This window comes from Podarcis vaucheri, assembly GCF_965113315.1.
Source record: "Podarcis vaucheri genome assembly, chromosome: 3".
In the NCBI taxonomy this organism is placed as follows: Eukaryota; Metazoa; Chordata; class Lepidosauria; order Squamata; family Lacertidae; genus Podarcis; species Podarcis vaucheri.
In genome coordinates, this window is record NC_138761.1 from 29,217,539 (window position 1) to 29,239,174 (window position 21,636).

Here is a 21,636-nt window from a genome sequence, read left to right on the forward strand (position 1 = left end):
TCTTCTTTGTCTAGTTCAGGTTTTCAAAAAACATTTAATGTATCATACCTGTTTGAAACGTCACTCACAACAGAAGGGGGTGGGCTGTAGAAGTTTAAACAATATAATGATGTATCCAAGTAAGACCAGATAATTAGACTGTTATTATACACGAGCATTTGAAATTTCATTGCTGAGAAGTAAAATTTTTGCTAAAATGATGTCTTTTTCTAAACAACTGGAGTTTCATATTTTCAGGTTCCCAAATTACAAAACCTAGAGATATTGCATGCAATCAATCAAATTCTGTATTATAAATGGATATGTGTCCATTAATGTCAGCAGATGGTGGGTTGCAGGGACTAAAGTTATCATTAAGAAGGAAACAAAGCTTGAGATTTTGCAAGAATATGCCTTTGCTTTGGGTCAGTTCAAATAACAAAGTACATGTTGCTGCTTTTTTGTTTTGTTTCTTTATAAATGAAGATAATTAAAATAACTTTCAAAGCACAGCTCATGTAAGTCTTGCAATTCTTATGGGTTTTTTTAAAAAAATATTATTTCCAATAACTTTTAACTATTTATTAGATGTTGCTATATCAAGTAAAGATCTGGCCAGAAACAACTTCATCACAGATGACTGCACAATGGATGCCAAGGAAAGGCCCAAGGAACTCTATGGCAGGATGATGGATGATAGTTTTGCTATAAATGCATGTGTACTCTAGAGTCCTGGTGATTAGGACTGCTGTAGCCCCTCAGCATCAAGTGCCCCTCTTTTATGCCCTGATACCTTAAGACTCATTTAAAAAATAATCTGGTAGGAGGGTAGCCTGTGTAAGGGGCATCAATATGCTAAATTTCAAAGTGTTTGCATATGTTTCCTCCTAAAAGGAGCAATGATCCACATGCAAATCTTCAGGTTGCTGACAATACTACATTAATATATTGATTTTATTAGTTCTGAAATGTATCACAGGGCAAGGTAAGGTACTGTATAGCAGATGGTCTTCTCATAGGGGACACAACAAAACTGACTCAAAAATAATTAAATAGTGCAATTATTTTCCAGCCCTTGGGAACATGTAGCTGTTCTGTGCTGTGGTCAGATTGTAAATATAAATTTATGGTCTGAGTTACTCTGGTCAGACAATTAGGGCAAAAATATGGCTGCAGTTGCTCGCTTTGGGATGGTCGACCACATGGTGGCATTAAGCTGTATAAGCAGCACATTTGCAAGTCAAAACTCTGCTTTGGTAAAAAGCGTTGGAAAGCAGCTTTTGTGACACAGGAACATTATACTACTAATTTGCAAAGAGACTGGTGATTGCGGAGGTCATATACCAGAGTTGTTTCAGCATTTTATGACAATAATTGAAGAAATCAATTCAGTCCAAACAAAACTGACTGTAGTGCAACAGTTCATCCAATAAAAGGAAAGTTTTGGTTCAAAGACACTGCAAAATGGCTGTCCCAAAAAGTAAATCATCTTTATATTTTCAGCTTGAAGCCACAAGGTTGGAGAAAAAAAAAGTCTTCCCAAAATCTCTACCTATTATCACTTTCACCACCAAATTCAAGCAGGGTGGGGGTGAGGTAGAGGCAGATTTAGGGTGATGTGGTCGCACTGGGTGTGCATTTGAGGAGCGTGTCTTCTCAAAGTCCAGTAAGTGCTTGCCCGGCTTCAGGAAGATGTATGAGGACTCTGACAAAGTCCTAGAGTTCTTCTGCCTCCTTCCGAATGCTGAGCAAGCACTTATTGGAGTTTGGGAAGGTGTTAAGAGGCCTCTAGGACCCTGCTAGAACCTTGTGGCTCCTTCTCAAAGCCTGGCTTAAGCCTGCACTGCAAGGGCAGGGTGGAAGGGAATGGCCCCTTCCCAACAGGAAAGGGAGAAAATTCTCTTCTGAAACATTTTGTATCCATTAATACTGAATGAAAAAAATCTTGTTAGTTCATATTGTGGGTGAAGGAAGGGCTCAGAGGAGAACTGGAAGGACTAGAAGCCAAGCCCATTGCCTCTTTCAACAATAGCTTAGGATCAGGTTACCTGAAGGGCCACCTTGTACCTTATACCTCTTGTCCCTTATACTGGGTCATCTACAGAATGGTAACCTGATGGTCTCATAGTTATCAAATATATATATATCATATATATTATGCCAACTAAGGCTTTTAGCCTAGTGACACCAGTACTTTGGAACACATTCCCCCTACCCCGGCACTGAAATCAGAGTGGCACTCACAATTATATTTCATTGCCTGCTTAAAACATTATCAACAACTGTTTTGAAGAGAATTAATTTGATTCAAGATTGTTAATTTGTTCCGTGTTTTATGATTTAATAATTTTGTGATGTTTGAACTTTTTATTGTACACCACCCTGAATTTTTGCAATGAATTGGTGGTGAAGAATCACTCTTATAAATAAATATTAAAATAAGTTCCAGAAATAATAAAGCTGAATCCACTATGGCAGTGGCTCCCAACCTTTTTTGGGCCATACCCCACCTAAGTATCTCTAAAATCCTGATCACCCCCATGACATATAATTTTTATTATTTAAAAAGTGAACTCCTATTCATGTGGAGGAAGCCTAAAAGGCCATTCACTATTAATAACTCACGCTCTGTCACAAGAGTCTAGGGCCCTGCAGGACCTGACATCCTTCCGCAGGGCCTGCAAGACAGAGCTGTTCCACCAGGCCTTTTGTCAGGGCGCAGCCTGACCCCCTCCTCTGGCAATCTGCACAAACTTTTGCTTGATGGTTGCCATTAATTTTATTTTAATTTTATTTAATTAATTTTATAATGAATGTTTTAGAATGTTGAACTATTTTGATTGTTGTTAGCCGCCCTGAGCCCAGCTTTGGCTGGGGAGGGCGGGATATAAATAAAATTTATTATTATTATTATTATTATTATTATTATTATTATTATTCTCAAATTGCCCCCTTAAGAATCAAATTGCCCCCCTGTGGGGCATGTGACCCACATTGGAAACCATGACACTAAGGTGTCCTAAAGTTTTAACCCTATTTGTTCTGATATATTCAGTACCACCAAATATTCTCAGGGTGGTGCTGAAATTTCCCAACAATTCAGAGGGAGCCTGACTTTCCACCCCAATGTTTATCTTTTTACTCAGCTCTATCAGTAAATGTACTTGCCAGACATATGTATTTGTCAAATTTCTAACATTTGTATGGATCATGTGTGGCCTTGAACCTATGAAATTGGGCTACACCACTAAAACTGATGTTTTATCTATAGGGATTGGTGTATATGTGTATGTATACCCCACTCCCCAAAAGTTTCTGCTCAGAAAAGAAATTGGACAAGTGCCCACAAAAACAAAATTATCATCTGGCAAGTCAACACATACTTAAGATGTTTCTTTAAAATATATGAAAATCAAGAAATATATGAAATATATGGAGCAGAATATAACTCTGTTTTATATGTGCTGAAGCCCACTAAAAACAATTGTCATAATCCTACATTGAATCGTAACCATGGTATTTCAAGTTCCAAATAACAACAGTAAGAACTGGGCCAAAAGCCTCCTTGATTTCAGTGTGTAGTTTTGGTGTGTCTTCTCTTTTTCCACACTAAACATTGCCATTGCTACCAAGCCAGACTGGATACAAGAACAAAATGCAGAAATGTTAGTTACCCGATTCTCTTGTGCGACCACGATCCCAGGCACTAGATACAGTTCCTCCTTCATTAGAAGCAATTGTCCGGTACAAATATTCTTGCAAGAGAGAGAGAGAGAAAGAGAGGGTGTGTATAAATGTGAGAATAAAAGATAAAGGTAAAGGTAAATGTGAGAACAGAACAGTAGAAAATGAACTAAAATGAAAATGAACTAAAGCCACACAGCTTTTCATATAAGGAAGAGGGCCCATGTGGTACCTGTAAATGGCTGTAGACCACTCTCATAAACACTCCTTTCTTTTCCTCGGTACACTAGGATGGAGTCATTCCCCCTGCAGTTAACAGCACTGTCAGTTGATAGGCATCCGTCCAGATTGACTCTGACAGCACTGCTGGACACAGATGCCAAGTTAACGACAGCACCTCGTGTAAATTTAACATCCTTCATGCAGCCACCAAAACCTAGCAAATAGTAAGGGATTAGTATCACATAAAGGGCTTCAGTTGTTAATTAAGAATCATGTTTTGCTTCTTGCAGTGCTACATTTCAGCGATAAGGAGAGCTAGATGTAAACGTTAAACTTCAAATTATGTTTGAGAAATGATTAAAAAAATATTTAAGCTGATACAGAGCTATCATTCCTGAATTTCTACTGCACTGAAATGTACACCGATTATCCAACATTTCAGCCGACATGGAAAAACCTTAATTTTGCCACTTGTCAGCATACATCAACAGGTGCAAAATATTGATTTGGGTGGAAACCTATCACAGATTCTTCCTATAATATATAACTTTTATGCTATTTGTAGTTAAATGCTGTTATCATAATAACAGAAGCAGTGTGAAATGGCTATTTTCACAACATGAATATTCACATGTGCTTTACAGTCTAATTATTATAGTCATAATATAAAAAATAGAAAAGTACTTGGAATGCCTCGCTCTAATTTGGTAATAGTAGGTGGGTGGGTATTTATTTGTTTGCTTTCATTTACCTAACTCCAACCTGAAATTACACACAGAGCCAATGTGGGTAACTAACTAATAATTGCTTTTATTAGAGCAAAGTCACTTCAGGATGAGACAATTTGCAGTGGGAAAATGGTGATGGGGGTGAAGCACAGACAGCTTTCCCACCTCTACATTTCCAGTTGCAGAGTGGGCAAGGCACATCTTAAGAAAAGTGTAGCTGTTCATCTTCTGAAAAACTACCATCTCCCCAAAAGCAGCTTGTCTACAACAAAAGCAATCCAAATTGTGCTAAAAACATCCATAATGTTTATTTGGGCATTTAAGTAAAGAAGAATAGGCACACTGCAAATCTGAAAGGCACACATGGATCAATCAGGTGACACAGCCACCATTCAGATTTGCCATGTCCACCCCTGCGTAGAAGCGCTCCCTAACATAGACTGTTCCTTTCTTCTGCCAAATGCATGAGGGCGTATACTCTGTGGCTTCAGGGTAGAAACCCTGCCTTTGCCTCCAGTGTCTACGTCTTCTCCATCCACGACCTTCCCAAGTTGAGCTGGAAGGTCTGTAAAGAGGCTTCTTAGTGCATTTGGCTAGGTGTGCTTAAAAGTCCCTTCCACGTATGCCCCCTTACATACTTTATACCCTCACACCTTCGGCCGAACACAGCTATTGGCAGTATAGCATTGTTACTACCTACTTCCTGGTGGCATGCTTTGGAACTAATCAGGAGCTTCTGCAGCAAAGGCCAAATATGAATTGCTAGAAATCTAATTTGTTAATTTGGCAAATAGCCCTGGTATAGCCCTAGGCTTCTGAAAGTTAACTAGACAACCCCTGGAAGCCCCGAACAAAAAGCCCCCAAAATGTGTATCCTCACTTAGGGGTCTGGCTGGGATGAACAGAGAGTGCTGCTAGAATCTGACTCTAAGCTTTGCTACAGCTGCCTATCGCTCAGTGTACAAGAAATACCAACTGTGCTGTACAAGGACCTCAGTCATCTACAGCAAGATGTACCCATGGGTTAATGTTTGAAATTAATCTAACATACCACTGTGTACCTTTAATATCACGGCAGCCTTGTTAAGAGCAACTATTGTTTCTTGTTAAAGGAGAAGGCAAGGGAGAAATTCTTTAAAATTTAATTGTGCGCAATCAGCACCCAAGTGACCGCTAACACATGCACCATTTTCAGTGCTGAAAGGGGATGGGGTAGGGGCAGTACAGGGCAGAATGGACTTGCATGCATCCTGACACGTGCGGCAGCCAGGAAGAGAACCCCTCAAGTAAGTTGGAATTCCCCTGTACAAAAGAAGTAGTTCACAAATGGTGGGGATTGCTTCCATTCCTTGAAAGCTGGCTCCAGCTTTGGGGAGCCCCTTGAGCAAGTTCTCCACCTGCTGTTTCTGCATTCCATCTACTTGACCAAACTGTATAACTGCTCAGCATGCTGCCACAATATATGCTATCCACTTGCAGACATGTTTCCTTCCCTTGTAGGAACATACCTTGTTCTAATCCCAGCTTTTTAAAGACATTCTGGACCTCATCTGGGATTCCTCCAATGTAGACTGGAGAGTTTACAAACAGCTGATCTAAACCAGGTTCCACCACATGTTCTTTCAATTCATTTACACTTGCTGAAACTACCAACCCTTCTTTCTTCAGAATAACTTTATTCCATTTTCCATCGCAATAGGACAAGCCTAACCAGAGATTCACATGTGTCAAAACAATGCCATTGCTTAGCAGAAAAGACAAGACTCCGCTTTTTAGTTCTGCCTGTAGTTCAAAGTTGAAACAGAAAAGAAAGAACTGATGACAGCAAGAAAGACAAAAATGCATTTCAGCAATGGAACAAATGTAAATAGCAGCTAAATAATATTCATTAACATTTCAGTGACAGTGCTGTTCCCACAAGAAGAAAAACAAAATAAATAATTTTTATCAGCACAATTAGGGTGCAATCATATGGTCCATGAGATGTGATTTGGCAGATTAGGAGCTCTGTCCATGAATGTCTCCTTGTTGCAACCACCACTAATGCTCCAATGAAACCAGCAGAAATGATTTTTCCCCAAAAGGAAAAAAAACACCTTAAAAAGTAAAAAGAGACCATGAAGCCCCTCCTCACTTTCTACCCTGCTAGTGTGAGTCCAGTAGGGATTTGACAGAGCTCTGCCCATGTTTAAAAAACAAACTGCAAGCTTTAAAATCACATGACACTTCCTTAGACAGATTGCTTCGGCTGGATAATTACAAACCTGGGTAACCTATATCTCACTATTTTTCAGTCTCCAGGTAAGGAAATTGGGACAAACATGCAGCACAACCTATTGTGTGTTTACTAAGAAGTAAGTCCCACTGGGTTCAGGTAAGTGTCTGTAGGATCACAGCCTTAATTGTGCAGGAAAATGAACACAAGAAAAGCACCATCTGAAAAATGTGTGTTGTTCAAGGGATATAGCGAAACGCATACTTGAGTGCACACTAGTATTGCAGGGTCTCTTCAGGAAAAGAAAAGGCTAAGAAGTAAACTGTACATCTATCTGTAGTGGAGTCCCTATAGATAGGGACTGCTGGATGGCACCTTATAAGCCTCTTTCCAGCAACTCCTCCAGCCAAGCTAGTGACAAACATAATGCTTTCCTTTCCTTTGGACCACATCAGCATGGCTGGGGGAGTCTTGCCATCTGGGCAGCCCAGGACTTCCATACACATTGCCCTGGCTTGCACCCAGGGGAGGTCACTTCGGTGCTGCTAACACAGTGATTAGGCTTCACCCACAGAGGCACACTCCATTGTCTCTAGAGACAGACAAATGCCAACAAGTATTTTTAGAATGTAGAACTGCTCTTTGTCCATGGAGTTTTCTTGGCAGGGATACTGGAGTGGCTTGCCGATGCAGATGACACAACCTTGATGGCAGAAAGTGAAGAGGAATTAAAGAACCTTTTAATGAGGGTGAAAGAGGAGAGCGCAAAATATGGTCTGAAGCTCAACATCAAAAAAACGAAGATCATGGCCACTGGGCCCATCACCTCCTGGCAAATAGATGGGGAAGAAATGGAGGCAGTGAGAGATTTTACTTTCTTGGGCTCCATGATCACTGCAGATGGTGACAGCAGTTACGAAATTAAAAGACGCCTGCTCCTTGGGAGAAAGGCGATGGCAAACCTAGACAACATCTTAAAAAGCAGAGACATCACCTTGCCAACAAAGGTCCATATAGTAAAAGCCATGGTTTTCCCAGTAGTGATGTATGGAAGTGAGAGCTGGACCATAAAGAAGGCTGATCGCCGAAGAATTGATGCTTTTGAATTATGGTGCTGGAGGAGACTCTTGAGAGTCCCATGGACTGCAAGAAGATCAAACCTCTCCATTCTGAAGGAAATCAGCCCTGAGTGCTCACTGGAAGGACAGATCGTGAAGCTGAGGCTCCAATACTTTGGCCACCTCATGAGAAGAGAGGACTCCCTGGAAAAGACCCTGATGTTGGGAAAGATGGAGGGCACAAGGAGAAGGGGACGACAGAGAATGAGATGGTTGGATGGTGTTCTTGAAGCTACTAGCATGAGTTTGATCAAACTGCGGGAGGCAGTGGAGGACAGAAGTGCCTGGCGTGCTCTGGTCCATGGGGTCACGAAGAGTCGGACACGACTAAACGACTAAACAACAACAACAACAAAGAACTGCTCTAGTCAGAGTTAAGCACTTTAAAATCCCAATTATTTTGATAGAAGCATTAAGCACATGCTATTCTCCTTTCATTGAAATCAACAGAACTTAAAAAGTATTAACTTGAGCTGATCGTGATCTTTATTTCTAATCTGTGTGTAACTAGCTTATGACTTCATTACTGAGATTTGCATAACTGATGGGAGAAAAAAAGACTGACCTAAAGTATGACTGCATCTTCTAATCATTGTACAAAATGGGAAAATATGTATTTGCCAACTGTATTATGAAGAATATTGTGACAAGTCCATTGAGAAAGAAATCCCAGATCTGCTTAATCTAACTGCTAACTTTAAATTTAGTGTACTGAATTTTAAATATACATGATTCATGCTGGTCCAAAAATAATATTACATATTTTTGGAAATGTCTGAAGAAATGGTTTCTTTTTAAAAAATAATGGGGTATATTTGAGGGTATATTTATGAGTCAGTTTATCTAATATAAGCATGCATCACCAAAATGTTCATTTTCTAGTTAAATTGCCTGCATGATTTCAATAGTAAACACTGCCTCTTGTTTGGGATGCAGCGGTAAGTATATTTTGAGATTCTAAATTGTCCAGCTCAGGGGGAAAATGACATTTAAATAAGGTTCTTTGTGAAAGAAAAGGATTAATAAGGCCACAGGAAAAACAGACATTTCAGCATCCATGCCAAAATCTTATTATGTGAAATAAAGAGGGCAACTTAAGATGTGCATTTTCTTTTCTTAAAGATACACTTGTTTAATAAATATCATCATCTTGTATCATGTATCAATATTACCAGATAGGCAGATAGAATATAATTTAGTTTTTTTTAAAAAAAAAATGACCCCAGCTGATCAAACATGTGTTTGCAGTTGCCAGCTCAGTCCTGTCCCTGGTTTCCACCCCCTCCTTGTCCTTTCATCTTCTGAATTCAAAGACAGGAGCTACACAAAAGCAGTCATTGAGCTGTCACACACTCCTTTCCAATGAGACTTTAGTGCTAGTTCTCATGAAAGACCATATAATCCCATCTGTTATGATCCGTTAAGGGAAGAAACTGGCTGCACATAATAAAATAATATAATAATTCACAACAAATGGCACTGTGAGGCGACCTCCTGAAGAGAAAATGTACTGTGTGCTGTTATCCCGCATATCTCGCCAGTTACAGCCATCAGCGTCTACACTGCAAAGGGTCTGTGAGATAGAAAGTTTAAAAAGAAGGCACTCTGCAAAAGAAGGGTGTCCTTGGGGTGCATTTTACAAAGGAAGCTTGTTTCTGAAAGGTTGCCATGTCGCCCACTGTAGGCCAAATACTTTAAGTGCTACAGATTGCAAGTATTCTGACAGTAGCGACAAATCCTTTGTAAGGAGTAGATTACTGGCTAGCTGTTCAGAATGGCCAGTTGATGGTTCATCAGTGGATTTGGTGAGGGAGAGAACTTGGAGGAGCATCTCCACCCCCAACGTTCACTCCAGACATTAAGATCCAGCTCCGAGGGAATTCTGGCAGTTCCCTCATTGCAAGAAGTGAGGTTACAAGGAACCAGGCAGAAGGGCCTTCTCAGCAGTGGTGCCCACCCTGTGGAATGCCCTCCCATCAGATGTCAAGGAAATAAAGAACTATCTGACTTTTAGAAGACATATAAAGGCAACCCTGAATAAGTTTTTAATGTTTGATGTTTTATTGTGTCTCAAGACTTACTTTGTTGGAAGCTGCCCAGAGTGGCTGGGGCAACCCAGTCAAATGTGTGGGGTATAGATACTGTTGTTGTTGTTGCTGCTGCTGCTGCAGCAGCTGTTGTTGCTGTTTCATAAGAATTTGGACAAAATAATGTAGCCTATCTCTTTCCTACCTGCGACTAAATGGAGGGGACATGTGTAAGATGCACCTGTGTGTGTGGAAAAAAAAGTTTCCCATTTTGGAAGAGAAAGAATGCCAAGAATGGTTAAAAATATCTTGAGAGTGTGGGAGACCTCTTTTCCCTGGGATCTTGTGTGGCTTGTTAATGTGACTCTCTGCCTACATAAATGTTTTGTTTTGTATATTTAAAGCCAAATCAAACATATGGAGTACTGCCCCTGAAATTTTTCCAGTTCAGGAAAACGTAGGGCACACAGTACAGTAATATTATTTGTCAGCTCAAATGTCAGCTCAGATACTTTCTGCCTCCACTACTATATTAATGCAGTAGTGATAAGGAGCTAATTGTAAAAGTGCAGCTCAGAAACACCGAAATGGAAGGTGCTCACCAATGTCAGGAAAAAAGGCAAAGAAAAAACATTTAGTTGTTCATGGCTTTAGCTATTTAACTATCTATGGCCAGTAGCAATGATCGCCTGACATGTATGCAAACAGGGAAATCTAAACTAATTCCTTGCAGTAAAAAAAAAAGGGGGGGGGCTTTTTTCTATAAGCTATGTTGCTTTTTTATTTTACAGTCAAGTAACTGGTTTAGGTATCTTAATGCCTTTGGAAGAGAGTTGGGGAGTTACTAAAAGACAGGTGAACTATGTGATGGAGTGGCCTTGATTTGTGGAAAAACCAGGTTGATATCCCTGCTGAATAACACTGAAATAAATTTGGAAAGCCAATAACACTGACTGAAATTTGCTTGCAAATGTTTCACTTTGCATTCAGGTGTTGTTGGGCTTTTCAAATTATTTGATTGTTTTCAATAATCCCTGAAGGGAGCTGTAGTTAGTCATAAATTCTGGTAAAGTGGACTTTGAGACAGAATGAACTCACAGAAAACAATAAAGCTTTGGAGTGAGAGGGATCTGCTCATCATTACTTAGGATATTCATTTGGGGTTGTGTTCAACATAGCACTACGGAGAACTTTCTGTCATCACAAGACTTACTCTTTGTACAATGAAATGTTCCTCCCCTCTTCTTTTTCTCCGCACCACCTAAATCTGTTCTGGGGGTTCCCTCAAACTTCCAGAACAGATCTGGGGAGTAAGAAATCCTGTTGCTCTAGCACTAATGAACTAGTATAAGAATATAGCTGACTATCACCCATGGTGTTCATGTACTGTGCATGCACTAAAACTGATGGATACTCTCAGCACTTACCTACTTTGAGGTGCACCTGTTAGGTGAAAAGATGGGAAAGGGTGTCCCAGACAAAAGCCAGGTGCTATCCAGCCTATGGATGATAAGCCATAGGGTGTTCATTTATACTAGCAGTTGTTTAAGCACCACATGTCCTTTGCAGGGCCAATGTGCTTAGGACTTGTACTGCAACCCTCTGGGCAGGGACCATGTTATTTCTGAGTTCTTTATAACACTAAGCATGATGTTAGTGGTCAAGAAATGTTAAATACTAATGGATGGCCTATTAATGGATGGCCTTTTCAAACAACTTCAACTTCCAATAATCTGTGATCCCATGATTGTATAAAGGTAAAGAAACCAGATGGCCTGGCAATGAAATACATTAGTGAAATGGCACAAGACAAAAATCAATAAGGTACTATTCTTTCTAGCTATAAAACTATACAGGAAAGTAGATTAGGTCACAGAGGTTATGGGAATATCACTATACCTAAGAAACAAAATTGAGGACCTAATGAACAGTCTTTATGGATGCACACTCCTATTCATATAGCTACTGCTATGATTAGTCCACTGTCCTCCAGATTAGGACAAAGGTAATGAGTTACTTCAATTGACAGATGGGAATAATGAAATCAAGTAGCAATTGATATATTCTCTCATGTAAATTCCTTCATATCATGCAGTTTATCCTGCCACACAAAGGAGATCCAGCATCTATACCTAAAAATTCTTAAATAACCTATTTGAAAACAAAAATATCAACACCTACAGCAATGTAATCTGGCCCTTCTTTGTTGTAAATGAACAGAAGTAATCCATTCAGCTGATCCGTTTTAAAAATAAAGGAGATCTCCATGTCTGGACCAGCATGTAAAACATTTGAGTGAAGTTCTAGGAAACCTTAAGAAAGAGAAGAAAAGAAATGAAAACCATGCAAAGAATGTTATACTGCAGTTTCTATAATTATATAAGTGAGAATGAAATTCAGTCAAATTCAGTTCAAGGAATTGTGTATAATATTAGCCCAATAAATAGAGGGCTTGTTTTTGAGATGAATGAAATGAATACTGAAGTCATAACTTAGCAGTAAGTTAGCCATACTCATGTAGGCTTCCCCCTTCATTTCAACTACATTTGGAACTACATACTGAAATGAGAGAGAAATTTCAGGCAGGCAGATTTGCCTTTGTACAACACTGTGTGTGTGTGTGTGCATCAAAGCCACTGTATCTTAAACAGGTCATTGGCCTGTGATGACTTTCTCATTAAACTCAATTTCACTAACAATAACATTAAAATAACTAGAAAATGCAAGCAGCAATGGTTGGAGAACAAAGCCCTGTGTAGGATATCAAATGTGATATGCCAGAGATGACCAAGGGCCATCTTGTCTGGTGAAACGCAATGCCCTTGCATGGGTCTGGTTTTGTGATCAAGATGAATATAACCCAATAGTATGGACTCCATGATGTCTGACGGGTGAGTGAGACTGATCACATGGTCCCACACCAGCATCTCTAGGGTGGGGCCATGTCCCATCAGTCCCATCCACCCTCCATATACTATGACAGGTCTGGGGGAAAGTGCAATTACAGCAGCTTCCATGTCTTTGCGCATAACATATTCAGTAGACTTAAGAGTAATTAAGAAGTAAAATGAGGCCCTTTCAGTTTTGATTCTGATGTTATGGGACCTGCTATTAGAAGCTCAGCCCTACTGACTCTTCAGAAGATCTGCAAGCCATTGCTCTTCAGAAAAACCATTTTAAGGGATAAAGCTGGCTAGGTTTTCTCCAAATTTTGCTATATTGTGCTGCTTCTATTTGATCGTTTAAAAATATAAATGCATTTTAAATTTGAAAAACACAAAATTCTAATTAAGATCAAATAAAATATTTTCTATTTTTTTCACCTCACAAAATTCAGAACAACAACAAAAAAGCACAGGCAGTATTTCAAACAATTTTAATATGGGGTTATACCTTTCCCAAGAAAATGTGCTCCATTTGCAAGAACGGCTGGACACCCTTCCCAGCTGTGATAAACATTTCTTTGCTCCACTGCTTCCTTCCATTCTAAAGGCTCCCAAATTTCATGTGGGTGATGCACCTTTTTTAAGGACACGTCTCGGAGACACCCCACAAATCCTCTTGTAACTATTTTAGAGGTGCCTGACAAAAAAATATGTTAAAAAGCTCAAATGCACAAAATATAATGAATTTGTTGGGAATAAGAAATAAAAACAATTAATGTATAACATCAAAAGTGGTCCAATCAGTTCTCCAACTCATCTCACTTGGAATGGCTCTGGGGCTTCATACTTGGTACTGCAGTAGGACAAGGACTTCAAGCGAATACTCAAGGGTAGGCTGGGAAGTGAATGTATTGCCATGCAAGCCATGTGACACCTTCTTACCTGTATCTTTTCTTAGGATTGTAAAACCCTGTGGAAGTCCTCCAACAAAAACTCCTGTGTTTTCTCCAATAATGGTACTACCACTGACAGCTGATGAGGAACCTAAAAACAACCAAAGAAATTTTATTCTAGTGAGAACTAGACGATATCAGGTCAAAATTCACCACCGTGGAAAAAGTAGAGAACAACCTTTGTTTATTTAAAGTATTTATTGGCCACATTTCAAGACAAAGTCCTAACAACGTGGTGTGCTGAGATTAGATGAACAACACAAAGATGCATTTGAAGCATCAAAGACCATAAAAAACCAGTACTGCAAGGAACTTTTGAGTCTCAAGAATCAGCAGCAAACACGGTTGAAGAAAAGCAGATTTAAATAGATGAGTTGTCAAAGCACATTTGAAGGCCTGCACTTTAGAAACCATATATACGTAATTCAGATCCACAACAGTGGGGACAAAACTGAAAAGGCCCTATCTCTTATGCCTGACAATGTAATTTATCTCATTTATAGATATACAGCCATAATAGTTAACACGATGAAATTAGGCAACTTGGTATCAGAAAATGGCGTGTCAGAACAACAGGGAGTATCTACATGTTTCACCAGCAAGCCCGCTTGTATCGATGCCATGACCAAAGAGAACCAGGAGTAGGTGGGAGATCCAGGGCAGGAGGAATGAATCAGAGCTACACTACATCCTATAATTCTGCCATTTGTATCCTAACATCATCATGGGGTGAGGGAAAGGACATAGAAAGGAAAAGCACAGTTTTTATTCATATCAGTCAAAGCCCAACATGCCTTAAGATCAGGCACACTATCCTGCCTGAACAATAATATCAGCATCTGGATGCAGTCCTCCATACATCCCTGGCTTCTAAAGCAAGGAAGAAGCTGAGTGGGAAAAGGGCTATGGAAATCTCTCACTGGCACCTACTTTATTTTCTTTTTGGTAACAGAAGCAATCCTTTTTATATGTTTCCTGGTTAAGCTGTAATTATTGTAACACCTGTATCTTTCACTGCTTGTAAAGAGGAGGCTGCAGGCACTTTGCTCCTCCCTGCTCCTTTTAGCTCAACACAACGCAGCAGCTAAGCCAAGATTTGGCTAAACACAGTGGCGTAGCGTGGGGGGTGCCAAGGGTGCCGGCCGCACCGGGCGCAACATCTGGGGGGGCGCGAGTTCAGAGGGAAGGGACAAGTTCCTTCCTCCGCCAGGCTCCCCGCAGCCACCGCCAGCCTTGTGCCCTAGTGCGCGCGCGCCTCCCGCCGCTGCTGCGGCTGTGCTCCACTCACTGCTCGCAGGAGGAGCAGCCGCTGCAGCAGCGCCGACGCCGCCACCGACGCCTGGCCAGCATGGGCAGCCTCCGCACCCCGACGCGCCGCCGGGCCTCGCCGCGCCCTGCGCTCCCCAAAAACCTCCGAGAGGAAGCCGGTGGGCGGGCGAGGCCCGGCTAAGCCTCTCGCCAGCGGGTTAAGGGGCTTTCGGTTTTAAAAGGATTAGCTTGGGAAGGGGCGGGGGGGCTGCTCGCCGGCAAGCGCCTGCTCCGCGTTTCCAAAGGCGCTCGCCATCCGAGGGACACGGAGCGCTTGCAAGGAACGGGCTCCGTGGAGCAGGTTAGGAAGAGATCCCTTCCCTGGCAGGCCGTCGGCTTCGCCAGCTGTTTCCCATTCACGATCAGGAGGAACTTCAGGCTGCTTTCAGCTTTGGTAGAGGGAATCTAAGCAAGGGGATGGAGCCGGTGCCCTGAGGAAAGGCGGCAGCATTGGGTTTGTTTTTAGTTTAGAGAAAAGGCAAGCAAGAGGCGACAGGAGAGAAGCCTTCAAAACTAAGGCATGGCAAGGAGAGAGTGGACAGAGAGGAAAGTTTTTATCCCTCTCTCTGTACAATATAACTCGTGGGCATCCAGTGAAGCTGAACGTTGGAACAGTGGCGTAGCGTGGGGGGTGCCAAGGGTGCCGGCCGCACCGGGTGCAACATGGGGGGGGGGGCGCGCGCTCGCACTCGGGTGCTAAAATCCACGGGTTAGGGGGCGCAAATTACTTGCCTTGCCCTGGGTGCTGACAACCCACGCTACGCCACTGGCTAAACATGTCATCTGAACATGAGATTGTGGTGAAACTCTTTCCTCCTTAACTAAGATCTGAAGCCAAAGTTTGATCTTGGTTACAGGATGTGGTTAAGGAGGAGAGAGCTGGACCATGATCCCAGCTTCAGATGAGATATTAAGCTAAACTTTGGCTTAGCTGTCATGCCACACTGAACTACAAGGAGAAGGAAGGTGCAAAACACATCCAAACAGATAATCCGGGCTATCATTTCCCTGATGATCAGTACCCGAGTAACCTGGTCAGAGAAGTTTACACATCTGAGCTCTAGAACACTGGGTTTAATTTATTTTATTAAGCCCAATGAATCAATGGCTATCTTCTGGAGTCACTAGGATAGTGTCCATGGGCATGCATATCCCTGCAAGATTCCCTGTGGCCTTCATGGTTCCCTCCCACATCCCTCTATTTGCTGAAATTAAGCATGGAAAAAACTATTCTATTACAACCAGTAGAACAGGCTCTGGTGTGATATTGCTTATGGTGTGTGTTGGAGGGGCGCCCACAAGTTTCTCTAGTTTGCAAGTTTGGCCACAAGCCTGAAACATTTGGCCACCCCCCTGTTAGAGTAAATTACCAACACAAAAGTACCAAGTTGTTCATTTGGAAAGGGCTGAGAGAGGCCCAGAGGTCTAAACTGAAAATTACCAAGTTAAAGATAAACCTGTGTGTAATTTTCAGAAGCATCATCTTGTATTTTATTACTGCATCCTTCCAGTGATAAAGTGTCCAGATATTAAACAAAGATAAGTGAAAATGAAAGAAAAATATGAAGAAACCTTTAGAAAAAACAATAATGTGACAATCACTTGAGAAAATTAATAATAATGCTCTGAGTTGAGAGAATTACCTGTGAACTGCCCATCCACAGTGATTGTTCCCATAGCCTGATTCCTTACAGCAATTATATGGTGCCAACTGTTATCATTATATTGTCTTCCACCATCATTATCAGGAGTTAGTGCAACAGCAGATCCCTTTTAAAAGATATTTAAACAATTAATAAAAATGTGCCGAGATAGGTCTGCAAGTCATTATTATATCAGCCTTGAGATACAGAGGCAACTTTGTTTCAAAGTGAAATTAGAATATCCTACAGTATTTAAAGGATTCCCTCCCCCATGCTGAAATGGTAGAACCATTCACAATTAAACTTTTCAACTTTGCACACAATTCAGTGGTAAATTATCATTACACACAACCTCATTACATCTTCATCCAATAATGTTAGTGCAATGCAAGGGTCAGTTCTCACTGAGCTGACTGAAAATGGTTCCAAACAAAAATTAACCAGCAGCGACCAGGGTAGAAAGTAAGTCCTATCATTCATAGTGGCCATCCTCCCACAGTCTGGCTATTACTGGGTTTATCCTTGTACCAGGAATCCCAGTGGTGAGGACGAGTGTCAGGGCTTGGACATGTGCAGTTGTCTTCTAGGGCTACAGATTGCTACCAGCCATGGTGGCTATATTCCACCTCTACTACTAGAGGCAGTATGCCTCTTAATGCCAATTGCTGGCAAACACAAGTGGGGAGAATGTTATTGTACTCAAGTCCTGCTTCCCGGCTTCCCGTCCCGTGGATATTAGGCAACAAATGGATAGCTCAGTTGGTTAGAGCATACTGCTGATAATGCCAAGGTTGCAGGTTTGATTTCCATAAGGGACACCTATATATTCCAGCATTGCAGGGGATTGGACTAGATGATCCTCATGGTCCCTTCCAACTCTATGAGTATGATATCTGGTTGGCCACCATGGTAACCAGATACTGAACTAGATGGGCCTTTGCTCTGAACCAGCAGGGCTATTTTTACTTATTTGAAACATTCATATGCCACTTAATTATTACCTGTTTATAGTCCTTCCTGTCCAGGACTAGACAATGGAAGAAATACACCAAACAGGCAGCTGCTGCAGAAATACTCACCACATGGGGCAACTGCACATGAATCCAAAGACTCCCAAGCTCAGATAGAAACCTAGATACCATTACTCACGTATTTTTAGTTCCCTTTGAAATATAACGCAAACCACACACTTACATACAAAAACAAAACAGACCCAAATATCTTGTCTAATATACTCAGGGAGGAATTAAACATTGTACCTCTTCTGATCATTCCACCAGCAGAAGCATGTTAGCTTCCTAGATGGAACTATCCTACATTCCTCCACCTCATGCTGTTCTCCTGGCCCCTCCCTGAGCCAGTTTTGTGTGTGTGTGTGTGTGTGTGTCTGCGTGTGTTTGCTTGCGCAATGGTAGGAGGGCAGAAACCCCATTGCACAAGCAGAAGTCTCTGTATAGGGCTCCTGTTGATGGGACTCATTAGATGAATCCCACCCTAAAACTAGAACATTTGTGTGCCTGCGTTTCTTGACATATCTATTGCATTTTATAAATATTATTAGCCACTTTGAGGACCCTAGTAAAAAAAGTGGGATATAAATCTACTAAATAAATAAACCAACATATATACACAAACCCAGTGTTTATATACTGGAACATGTTAAAAAAATCCTTCGCACACCACAAGAGGGGTAGCAATTCAAAAGTACCTTTTGTAATATTAAATACAGCATTTTACTTTATGGGTTATTACTCAGAAGCCTTAGATGATGTGAAATGTTACATAGCAATCTAACAGGAGTGAGTCCCCAGGACTACATAAACCAGGGCTCCAGAATCTATTCTGGCTTCCTATTGGCTTCAGGGAACAGTTAAAGAGTTGTTGGGTTTTGACCTTTTTAAAGCACTAAATGGCCTGTGTTTAATTTACTTATGATAACTCCCTTCTCTACATTCTATAGCAAGACATATTCACCCGATTCCAAAACTGTTATCCTTTATGCACCAGATTAAAAATGCTCTCATTTCTCAAATCTTTGACAACAAATTATTTACACCTTCCATTTCCAGTTTTAATCATCATCTATTGCTGCAACCACATTGTCAACAGTTTTAGGTTCCAAGACTTTTTTAATTAAAAAAAAATGTTTTATAAATGAAATGTAAGCCACCTTAAGACCTTTTAATTGGAAAGCCTAGTTAAAAATGAGAGAAAGTACAGTGGTACCTTGGTTCCTGAACACCTCCGTTGTCATACGTTTCAGTTCTCGAACGCCAAAAACCCAGAAGTAAATGCTTCTGTTTTCAAACTTTTTTTGGAACCTGAACCTGTGACGCAGCTTCCACTGAGTGCAAGAAGCTCTTGCAACCAATGGGAAGCTGTGCCTTGGTTTGCAACCATTTTGGAAGCCAAACGAGCTTCCAGAACGGATTACATTTGAGAACTGAGGTACCACTGTACTTGTATTATTATAGCTCTACCAATGGGTATGGTGACATATAATAAAACTCTAATATCTAATATCTCGGGGTCTACCAGTGGGTTAGTTCCTTGAGTGGGTCTTAACCCTCCAATCAATTATTCCTGAGTAAATCTATGAAGCTCAACAAAGAAGCATTTCTTACATTTGTTTCAAATTTGTATGTCAAGACTAGCATGGGCACTATTGTTGGCTGTGGTTTCATCTTCTTTTTGGGATGCTTGCTTTACAGAGAGGCACTACAATCGAAACTCCTGCTGGGCTGGGGGGTAGGGAAGGAATTGGGCAGAAGTGACTCTGCACCTAGTTCTGCCAGACTCCACCAATGCAGAGCTCCTTGTTATGCCTGCCGAACATGTGGGTAGGCAAACATGTCACTGATAGGATCCCCGCCATCAGCAGCCCACAAAAAGTTCTGATATTGGGTGAGGATGAGATGTGGAGGAATGAGGTACCCTTTCATCCACTGGATCCCAAGGCTGCCTGACTGCCATCATGCAGCAACACCAGGCCCAATTCAGGCTCAGTTGCTAAGCCAATGCCAGGCTGGTGCCGCAGTCTGTCTAACCTCCTCTCAATTTCCACCCCAACCAGTGGAGGATCCTGGTGCTCCATCAAGTTCCTCTACTTCCTGGACAGGGTTTGGTTTGCAGCCTAAACCAGAAGATGAAACCATAGTGAGTGCCATCTGACTAAATCATACTTTGAGTAGACCCAGTGAAATCAATGGACTTGTTAGTCACAACCAATTTATGTCCACTGATTTCAGTGCATCTGTTCTGAGTATGACATAGTTAGGTAACACCCATCAATACTAGAATTTAAAGATCTGCTTGGACATACGTGGGGAGCTTTCTTCTTACATGATGGAACTTTTCACTTTTACTACTGGTTAAGAAAAGCTCCCTTGAACTCATGGAACTAATTTCATGGTTCTTTGAATCCTGGTCTGAGCCATTTTCACTTGATTTTCCAAGAACCATGTTTGGACACTAAGGCTTGAGCACCAAGCTTCTGCTCCATTCACATAAGAAGATGTGATTCACTATAACTCCCTTTCCATCTGCAGCCCCCAACACTTATTCCCATACTATTCTCCAATGCCCAGAAGCAGATTTTAAGTTCTTTTAAGGTCTGTATAAAATATTTCCACCTTATTTCCAAGGTATTGTGATATCTTTGTTTTTCTGAAAATAACTTTGATACATCCAGAGTTCTGTTTTATATGCCAGTTCACTCCTGAAAAATAAATTATTCAAACGGATGCACATTATAGTGGAAAGGACAAAACATGTATGTTTACTAGATGTAGGTGGGAATGCAATTTGTATGTATAGTGGAATGTGCATCCTACTGACATGCTTTGCTGGCAAGATGTGCACTTAGATGCTCATTCCAACATGTGTTCTGATGTGCATTCAGCCTCCTGTTTGTTTCTCTGTCTGGTGAGTTTGCGCAAGACTTTGCACATCCACCTGCTGATTATTTTTCTCCCCCTGGTAAAAAGTAAACTAGACAGAATTGAACATAAGGAAGGTCCAGGTAATTGCTCGTACCAGTGAAACAATATCTGTGTTGGAAATCGAACTGTCAGATTACCACGGTATCCCTACTTTTCACTAGAGCTGCAGGAGAAATAAGATCAACATTTCAACTTCACTTTATTTCATCCAAAGTTCCTTTTGCAGCTCAGAGTAGGGGAATGTAAAAGGGGAAGGGGAAGGTGTTAGTGGGTCCTAGCTCTGCGTCCAAAGACAGAAAAATCAATAGCTTTTTTTTTTTTTTGACACTAATTGCATCCTTTTTCAAACACTGCAGATTATTTATGGAAAGCTCTTTGCAGCACCATGCCTAGCAGCTTCAGGAAGAGTATATTGTCAAAAGTGGATGTAGAATCTGTATTTGGATAAATGATGGCTGTCTTGGAATAATTAGCCCAATCCTTAAAAGAGCAATCGCACACCCCAAGACAGGCATATGATAGCATTTGTAGGAGATAGCTTTCTGGTATCATTTGTATGTAAGAAGTGCTTTTAAAACTAAACTTCTGTATAATCATAATTTTCTCCATTTGTATTAAAATAAATGTATCCAAACACATACATAATTGTAACCTATTACACAAGAGTCATGATTTTAGTGATCTGAATGACTAACGGCCTGGTAAATGAACTCTATAAATTTTAGATTTGTAGGAAGCAAAACAGATGTAAGCACAATACTAAAAACAACAGGAAAACGCAATGACAGTGCTCATGCATTCATTCTAGAATGAATGTGTGTTATAGGGAACTTCTTGTTTAATTAGTGTTTGTTCTTTATGAAGGAGACTGTAATAAAATATATTATCTGGGGATATATCCAAATTAAGATTCATATTATGTACAGCTTTGTG

General features: G+C 40.9%; 1 protein-coding gene across 7 annotated transcripts in view; it reads right to left on the reverse strand.

Moving 5' to 3' along the window:
* Positions 1 to 21,636, reverse strand: part of USH2A (usherin) — a 432,976-nt gene that overhangs the window by 272,696 nt on the left and 138,644 nt on the right. For all 7 annotated transcript variants that reach the window (XR_014218160.1, XM_082217159.1, XM_082217162.1 and 4 more), the window contains 7 exons: positions 16,763 to 16,889; positions 13,801 to 13,902; positions 13,367 to 13,555; positions 12,155 to 12,285; positions 6,122 to 6,395; positions 3,896 to 4,099; positions 3,654 to 3,734 (listed from right to left, as the gene is read on the reverse strand). Coding sequence is in view for 6 of the 7 variants with exons in the window: in XM_082217159.1 (XP_082073285.1) it covers positions 3,654 to 3,734; positions 3,896 to 4,099; positions 6,122 to 6,395; positions 12,155 to 12,285; positions 13,367 to 13,555; positions 13,801 to 13,902; positions 16,763 to 16,889 (1,108 nt within the window). In the remaining variant the exon portion in view is untranslated. The remainder of the gene's footprint in view (positions 1 to 3,653; positions 3,735 to 3,895; positions 4,100 to 6,121; positions 6,396 to 12,154; positions 12,286 to 13,366; positions 13,556 to 13,800; positions 13,903 to 16,762; positions 16,890 to 21,636) is intronic.